Source organism: Sinocyclocheilus rhinocerous, unplaced genomic scaffold (genome assembly GCF_001515625.1).
Source record: "Sinocyclocheilus rhinocerous isolate Xijiao unplaced genomic scaffold, SAMN03320098_v1.1 scaffold1300, whole genome shotgun sequence".
NCBI classification, from domain to species: domain Eukaryota; kingdom Metazoa; phylum Chordata; class Actinopteri; order Cypriniformes; family Cyprinidae; genus Sinocyclocheilus; species Sinocyclocheilus rhinocerous.
In genome coordinates, this window is record NW_015666578.1 from 855487 (window position 1) to 864543 (window position 9057).

Sequence of the window (9057 nt, forward strand, 5' to 3'; positions counted from 1 at the left end):
CGATTCTTGAGATTCGCCTTTGAGGGAGTGACTTATCAATACATGGTCCTTCCCTTTGGGCTGTCCCTAGCTCCTTGCACTTTTACAAAGTGCATGGATGCGGCTCTTTCCCCACTGAGACAGACGGGAATCCGCATTCTGAATTACCTCGACGACTGGCTCATTCTGGCCCAGTCAGAGGACGAGCTACTATCTCACAGATCCCTCCTCCTCAGCCACATAGAATGCCTGGGACTCAGGGTCAATTTTGCCAAGAGTGTGCTGTTCCCCAGCCAACGGATATTGTTCCTGGGAACAGCTTTAGACTCAGCCCAAATGAGGATGATAACCGCGCCAGAACGTGTGCTGGCCATTCAGCAGCTGTTACAATGTTATTTACTCATCTTCTCAAGGTGTTTCAGAGGATGCTGGTCCTCATGGCCTCTGTGTCTCCGGTACTTCAGTTGGGCCTGATCCACATGCGGCCCCTTCAGTACTGGCTGAAACCACGAGTTTCGTCCCAAGCCTGGGGTCTCGGACGCCTTCGTGTCAAGGAGGCGTCCGTGTGTAACAGCCCTGGCCCCTTGGAAAGATCCTCAGTGGATGGAACGGGGCGTGCCCCTGACTTCCCTGAAAAATACTTGGTCCCTCTGGGCCCCCCTTGGGTGCTTAAGGCAAGTTCAAGTATTAGTCGTTCCTCTAGCATAGCATGGCGGGAATGTACTGGTTCCCCAAAGCGTCTTAGCAGACGCAGTACGAGTGAAGTATCGATAGGGAACATACTCGGTTACTAACGTAACCTCGGTTCCCTGAGATACGGAACCTGAGGATCCTAAGGCGGAATGCCCGATTATATAGCCAGATGACCCCACCCATTCTGGCGGGCTTTGTCGCCATAGGCTTGTGCAGCTCCGCTGCCATTGGTTAGTTTTTTATTCACTGCACGAACCAATGACCATGCAGTTACAATGCGTTATTAAAAGGCTTCAGTCATCGGAGAAAAAGGAGTTTTCCCCAAAGCGTCTTAGCAGACGCAGTACTCGTTCAGTATCTCAGGGAACCGAGGTTTCGTTAGTAACCGAGTACGTTTTCCCTGTTGGTGAGTTTGTCAACTATGTTACAGACAAACTGTATGGGTTGACAGGTGTGACGAGTGGGGCGGGGCCGAGAGCCGTGGGAACGGAGCGAGGCCGGTGGAGTAATTGATAATGAGCAACACCTGCACCACTCACCGTTTATTTGATTAAAGTTTTGTTTAAGTGTTCGCCGGTTCCCGCCTCCTCCTTCCCGACCTACGAACTTTGTTACATTGGTGCCGAAACCCGGGAGGAAGGAGGGACACGCTGCCAGAGATCCCTCGCCGCTGTGGTGAATCCGCGGTGCCATCGAGCATGGCGGAGCAGTCTGTCGCCATGGACGCTTGAGGCGGTGGGCTGGAAGGACCAGGCCTGGATTTTATTTTGTGTTTTGTGTGCGGCAGTCGTCCGCGAGGGGCTGCCGCTTTACTTTCGGTTTGGGTTTGTTTATTTGATTAAAGTTTTGTTTAAGTGTTCGCCGGTTCCTGCCTCCTTCTTCCCGACCTACGAACTTTGTTACAACAGGTAACATAGTTAAGAATTTTGCCATTTTTTCGCCATTTCAATAGCAGGCCTTGTTTGATCAAACAAATGTTATTTTCTTGATCAGGTTAACCTCAGATTTTAATATTAATTTAATATATAATTAATATAATTTGAATCAAAATTATACGAACACTGCAAACCTTTACAATGTATCCAACATAGCTGACGAGCAGTTACTATACTCCTTGACAATAGGTCACTGGAGATCAAATATGTGACCCTGGAGCACAAAAGCAGTCTTAAGTCGCTGGGGTATATTTGTAGCAATAGCCAAAAATACATCGTATGGGTCAAAATGATTGATTTTTCTTTTATGCCAAAAATCATTAGGATATTAAGTAAAGATCATGTTCCATGAAGATATTTTGTAAATTTCCTACTGTAAATATATCAACACTTCATTTTTGATTAGTAATATGCATTGCTAAGAACTTCATTTGGACAACTTTAAAGGCGATTTTCTCCATATTTTGATTTTTTTTTGCACCCTCAGATTCCAGATTTTCAAATAGTTGCATCTCATCCAAATATTGTCCTATCCTAACAAACCATACATCAATGGAAAGCTTATTTATTCATTTATTCTCATTTAAGAGAACGTTTACCATAATGTGTTCAAGAGGGTTTTATGATAAACTATTTTTTAGTTTGCAGGGGTTGTTTGGTTAGTAACATAAGCTGCGTCCCATTTCTCCTAGCTATACTACGTCCTAAAAATATGTACACTATTTTTTTGTGAAGACAAAAAGTATGCTTGTCTTTTCAGTTAATGACCAAACGGATATTTTAAAAGTTCACATTGTTGTTGCAGATGAAATATATATATATATATATATATATTTATGTATATATTAGAGTTAAATGTTAATTATTAGTAACTCAAACCCCTTTTTCTAAACCTCCCTACTTCCGCCATTTTTGTAACCTTTATTTTCATGTTTGTAGTTCTGAACCGAATCCTCCTACAAAGCGCAATTTGTTGTGGGCAATATATTAGCACGGATCCACACTTCAGAAATCTATCGGAAATAGTAGACCATCCGGGAAACTTCTGGCGTACACTTTTCAACATACTATGCTTTGGCACACACTTATATTTTCTTATTTGAAAGAAGATTACATTTAAACTCAATTTGTCCATGTACTTAGATTGTAGAAATAAATGTAATATAGATCATTTTGACTTCAACATTTTTCATTCATTCTTTTGAACTCAAGACCCATCAATTCAAAAAGCAGATATTGCAAAAACTGCAATTTAATAGACATAAAGGCAATTTCAAGCAAACTGAAAAACAGTGTTCACAAAATGTATGTGTGAGATTATAGTATGTATAGTATGATAATAGTATTATAGTATGAGATTATAGTATCTCACTAGATAAAATATGATATATCTGAAGAAAATTAAGACAAAAATAATCATCAATGTACATGAAATGTACCCTAAATTATAGAATTACTCTAATACATAGTGTGTGTGTGTGTGTGTGTGTGTGTGTGTGTCCTGCAGGGCATGTTTCTGTGGGTAATGGAGGTCAGACGGCCACAGTAGAGGAGAAGAAAGAAGACGTGATTGGTATGGTGGAGTGGAGCACAGCCACGGTAGAAAGCCCAGAGAAAAGAGACTCAACTGAGATCTCAGGTAAACCTTCAGAAAGTCACGTGGTCAGAGCTGCACGGCAGAATTGAATTGTTTGCTTTATTGACACACTATTTTCCTGCATAACACTGTAAATCTGCTTTGACACAACCAGTATTTTATAAAGCGCTATATAAATAAAGGTGACATACTGACTGACATATGTTAATGAAGATGGCGTCCACAGAGGTCATAAATGCTGTACTGTGTGTGACCCCCAGATGAGACGCTGAGTTTCTGGAGGGGTATCACTGAGGTGGGGCTGATGGGGGAGGTGGTGTCCAATATCCACTCAGAGCTGTTGAGTCTGCTGAGAGGAGTTCAGCTACGCACCGATCAGAGCTCTCTACAGGACGCAGGTCAGTACGTCATCTGTGCTAGTTTAGCTCCAACCCTAATCAAACACACCTGAACCAGCTCAGATCTTCAGGACAAAAATACTCTTAAGTGAAAAGATATCAACCTCTGCAGCTCTTTAATTATTATCATTAAGACCTTTATACCAGGGTTGTCAAGCTTTTTGAATTAATTGAATTAATTAATTTAACCAATTCAATACATTTTCAGACTTGATGAGCTTCACCAGGTGCATTTGGTTTTTTGGAGCATCTTGTAGCCTGTTGTTCAAGTTGATCCATGAAAAACACATTTAGTATGTCATTTAGTTGTCAGTTTATTTCAGTCCATGTTGTTGTGTTGTTATTCAAGTGTAGTGCTGGAAGTAGAATGTGGCTGAATTACTGTTCGTGAGATGCGATCATGTGGTCTCTCTTGCAGAGATTGCGGTTCTGAGTAACCTGGCACAAGTCTTTGACCTGCTGGACTCCATCAAACAAATTCTGAACGTTCGGCGGCAAATGACGGACCCGGAGCAGACGCAGGTCCTCAGAACACTGACGAGTGAGTCAAGAGACCGTAGGGACGTTTTCAGACCAGAACTTTTGAGCACGCTGAAACGTTTTCCAAACTCAGTCAAAACACACTCACTCAAACACAAGTGTCATCTCACACAAGTTACATGTTTGTATGGTAATACACTTTTCTGAACCTAAATTATATCACAAATTCCCATCATTCACATTCACAGGTTTTCTAAAAGTGTTTCTAAAACTAATGGCACAATTGAAATCATTTTGTGAAAGATTCTACTGTAGTTCCTACTATACATTCTAATTGGATGAGCTGCATATACACATTTGGAATAGCAGAGGAACACTTTATTTTGAGAGCCCACTTTAGACATTCTACTCACTATAAGTAACTTTGCAACTACATGTCAGCTAGCAGTCAGTAGCGTATTAGTGGACTGTCTGCTTAAAATCTGCTAACACTTTATTTTGATGGTCCCTCAACAGACATTATGCCGACTTAAACTCATTGAAAAAATATGCCTTTGGTGACATTTCTGCAAAGTTATATTACGTTGCTTCATGCGTGCTTTGCACCAGTTCAGTTTTATACAAAACAGGTGAAAGTGAATGTGGCGATTGTTCTTTTAAGTTGTATGTATCGTGGCAGTCTGGTGAGTGGTGGTAAAAGATTAAGGCTCTATAGTGTACCACCTACGCTAAACCCTACTCTTAATCTAACAAGTGGTGTTGACAAAAGCAAACATGGGATGAAAACGTGTTTGCTAAAGCATCCATGCCATTTTAGCTTGATTCTACGAGTCTTTGAGTCTTTTATTGACTGTTGTGATTCACGAGATTGGTACCCGAGCGCTTCACATAACAAGTGCGATGCTGTTCCAGCTGAGCTACCGATCAAGTTTAGTGTGTTAGATCATGCTTCCACACCAGATATATTAAATCCATACGCCAGATCCTGTCAGAAAATATCTGTTTTGTTTGGAAACAGAACAACTAGTCAGCAAAGTTGTTGAATATCCAAATCCTTGTCTGGTACCCAAAACTATATTTTACTGTATTAACAGTCTTCTATCAGTCAAGAAGTTGACTGAGTAAAGCCAGAAAAGAGCAGAAGCAGGAGACGAAGTGATGAAGATAAAAAAAAGTTTATTGAATAATCTTAGTTGCATATGTTTCAATGCTCAGACTTCGTCTGACCAGCACAAAACCAAGTTTTATCACACCAGAAACAGTAGCAATGGAAAATTACTGCTTCACAACATCGTCCTGTGACGTTAAAAACCTTGGAACGGAGACATTTTCGTGTTATACTTGTAAGAATTGTTTTAGACATGCCGAAAATTTGACGCTACAGCACAGCAGCTCTTCTTCTTGGTTTTCTCTGATGCACTAACTCTGCAGCAGCACTTCTTCTTCGTCGTCTCGTCTGATGCACTCACTCAACCAAGCGTTCTAACCACAACCTCGCCCCTCCCCACCCCCCAACCATTCGAATTTCTGTAGGCGGGAATTATTTGTAATGATATTCCAATGAGCCGCTTTGTGATATCACAAAGCCCGGAAAACAAATGCTGTAGTCCAAACGAGCCGTTCGTTGTAGTTCTTGAAAAGGGATTTTTTAAAAACGAAATATCTCCCTTTGGAGTGGACTTTGAGATTTGTAACTTTCTAGATCTTTTTTATGCCCAAACATACACACTACACACTGACTAAAATTAAAAAAGTGAAAAAGCATAATAGGACCCCTTTAACTCTTACTCATGAACACAAATATTCCTTGAAACCACACAATCATAAGACTAAACAACAATGGAAAAATTATATAAAATAAAATAATATAATATAAATGACTAATGAATGAATGAATCAATGAAATGAGTATATAAATATTTTTTTATAAATGATTATATGATTAAATGGAATAATAAAATGATTAAGATTAGAATAAATTAATATAAAAAAGAAAGTAAAACACACCACCAGTGTATGGTTGCTGTCTTGAAGCAACACACACTGAAACGTCAACATTTACTCATTTACAAATCATGCACTTTGGTAAAAGTGTTTTGATGTCATAACATAGTGCAGAAAACATTGTGAAAATAAATCAATAATTTGCCTCTTTGATCATAATTTGTGAGATAAGCAAACATTGTTGGTGTTTTACTGCCATTAGTGTTTATTTCAGCTGGAAACTGAAATGCATAGGTATGTCTTTTGGAGTTTTGCAAAAATGTAGGTAGAGGCATGTTATTCCAATGAGCCTGGGCTGCTTCTCTGATGACGTTTGCGCCGGCTCAAGGCCTGAACATTAATCCCTCCCCTCCAGAAACCTGTCACTCACATTACATCACAGCAATTAGTGAATAATTCAATGATATGATAGCCAAAATCAAGCCCTGCCCTACTTTTTTTCTCATTCGAGAAGTCATTTCACTCTGATATGTCACATTTGGGATGAAAAGACAATCGCAATTTCCGTTTCATGTGGACATTAAGGGGGTTTAGACATAAGCATCAGGCTTATATGAACACTTGTTACCGTGGTAAAGTCACTGGGTAACACTTTATTTTAAGGACCAGTTCTCAATATTAATTATAATGCTTATTACTACCATATTGGCTGTTTATTAGTACTTATAAAGCACATATTACTGCATGACCATATTCTAGATCTCTTAATCCTATCCCATACCTAAACTTAACAACTATCTTACTAACTATTAAAAAGCAGCAAATTAGGAGCTTTTTGAAGCAAAAGTCAAAGCTATTAGTTAGTTAATAGTGAGAATTGGTCCATAAACTAAAGTGTGACCAGTCATAGATTGCTTTAATTCTCTGAAAACAACACCATCTCTTGTGTTTATGTTTAGCATTGGAACAGCAGGTAGAGGAGCAGAAGCGGCAGCAGTCGTTCAGCTGGTTGTCTCAAGCACAGGCCCTCAGCAGTCTGGTTCTCCCCTCCACTCCTCCAGCCAAACGCGCTCCCAAACGCCCCCGCCTCCAGCGGCCCGCCTCCACCACTGTGCTCGGCACATCCATAGCCCAGCCTTTCACCCTCCAGCCCCAGCAATTCACCGTACTTTCCCCGATCACCCTTTCCTCCATCGGCCAGTCGTTCACGGTGGCCGGCCTCAGTCAACCATCCAATACGGTCACCCTACACGCTCTCCCCGCCGGCTCGCAGTTCTTCACGAGAATCTCCGCAGGTTCGGATGGAAAAACCGAAGCCATCGCCCTCCATCCCACATCTGGGCTCACGCTGCTGGGAGCCACAGCCGTGCAGGACCACGGACAGCTCGGGACGGTCATGAGCCCCATCGAGCTCATCCAGTTGACGCAGAAGGCGACTGCGGCTGGTGTAGCCCAGGACGGTCAGGTGGTCGCAGGTACGGTAGTGATGCAAGAGGGCATCGTCAGTGTCGTGCAGGAGGACGAGAACCAGGACAACACCACCCTGATCGAAATAGACCCGGCCGCCGCCGACCACAGCGTGAGCGTCATGGAGCTGCAGCTCGAGGGCGACGAAGAGGGGGGCGGCGCGACCGTGGTGGAAGGAGGCGAGGAGCTAGTGCAAGGCGAAACGGAGGAGACGGGGGAGATACAGCTGGATGCCAATGGTCAGTTCCACAATTTGCCCATTGTAGTGGTGGAGGAAGAGACACAGGACGCCGGCAAAGCCAAATGAGACACCGACACGCTCACACAAACCGCCCTTTAGAGACTGACGGACCAAATCAGACAGGGACCGGGATTGTGTCGCCCCAGGTGGAGTGTGTGTGTTTGCCCTTCCAGCTGTCTCGTTTTTTCTTTCATTACTCACTTCCTGCACAGCCAAGCTCAGCTCTTCAAGCCTGACGTGTCACGTATTTGTATTTGTTCAGTATTCCTTTTTTTTTTACGTGCGAAAAGCAACAATTTGTGATGTTTCGTTGGAACACGTTCAGTATTTGCTTTCGCTTTTGAGTGTGGAAAGTTAGATCGGGCACTTATTTTTCAGTTTCTTTTTGTTTTGGTGCCAAAATGTCACGTTGTAGCCATGGCCAGATATCCAGTTTGTGAATCTCCGATCTGAAGGTGAAGACTAACTGTTAAAGGGAAATTTAAGACACTCCCATAATGAGAAATTACACTGTCTGTGGTCTCTATGTACTTTCTGACATCAGGGTATAAATGGCACTAATGTTGGTTATATTTAAGCACAGTGGTTTTTAACTCTGGTCCTGGGGACTCGCAGCACTTCACTTCATGCAGCTCTGCTAATGATATTATAGTCTGAATTGTGTGTAAATAAGAGAGGCAAAAGCATAGTGCTTTGGGTCCCCATGATCAGAGTTGGGAATCATGCCGTTAGCACACGTAATGAAAGATGCGTTGCGAATGTTTGTGAATGGATCCCGTGTGTCCTTCACTGAAAATAAAATGCATCTTCCTTTCCCCGTGAGTTATATTGTAAATGATGATAGATCGCGGGATTGTGCATTTCAAAGTCTGTTACAGTTTCAGAGTTATGTTTTGAAAAGTAATTGCAGAAATACACTGTTGTTAATTTTGCGAAACAAGTTAATTTATTGCATTTAAAGAAATTCTTCGTGCTACATTTATAATTCTGTAATGTACTCACCCTCATGTCATTCTAAACTCACAGGCCTGCTGTGGACCACAAATGGAGATGTTTAGCAGAATGTTCAAACTTATGCAGTTCATGCAAAACATTATTTTGCTGCTTGTTTGAATGAATTAAAATGAGCTAATGCATCAAGTCTTACACATTTTTTTCCTAACGTAATTTGTAAGTTTATTTAATTGATTTGTGTCAAATGAAACTTACTAGTTCCCAGCATGCTTTGCATGGGATTAGATGAGGAGAGTAAGTGCTGAAAATAAGTGTTATTTTTTTATGGTTTTTGATGAGATGAGATGAGATGAGATGAGAAAGGGGGAC

At 41.6% G+C, this 9057-nt stretch overlaps 1 protein-coding gene across 1 annotated transcript in view; it reads left to right on the plus strand.

Moving 5' to 3' along the window:
- Positions 1–8815, plus strand: part of gmeb1 (glucocorticoid modulatory element binding protein 1) — a 16579-nt gene extending 7764 nt beyond the window's left edge. Inside the window, exons 7-10 of the mRNA XM_016544362.1 lie at positions 3115–3246; positions 3465–3602; positions 4021–4143; positions 6986–8815. Coding sequence (XP_016399848.1) covers positions 3115–3246; positions 3465–3602; positions 4021–4143; positions 6986–7800 — 1208 coding nt within the window. The 3' untranslated portion in view covers positions 7801–8815. The remainder of the gene's footprint in view (positions 1–3114; positions 3247–3464; positions 3603–4020; positions 4144–6985) is intronic.
- The last annotated feature ends 242 nt before the right edge of the window (positions 8816–9057 follow it).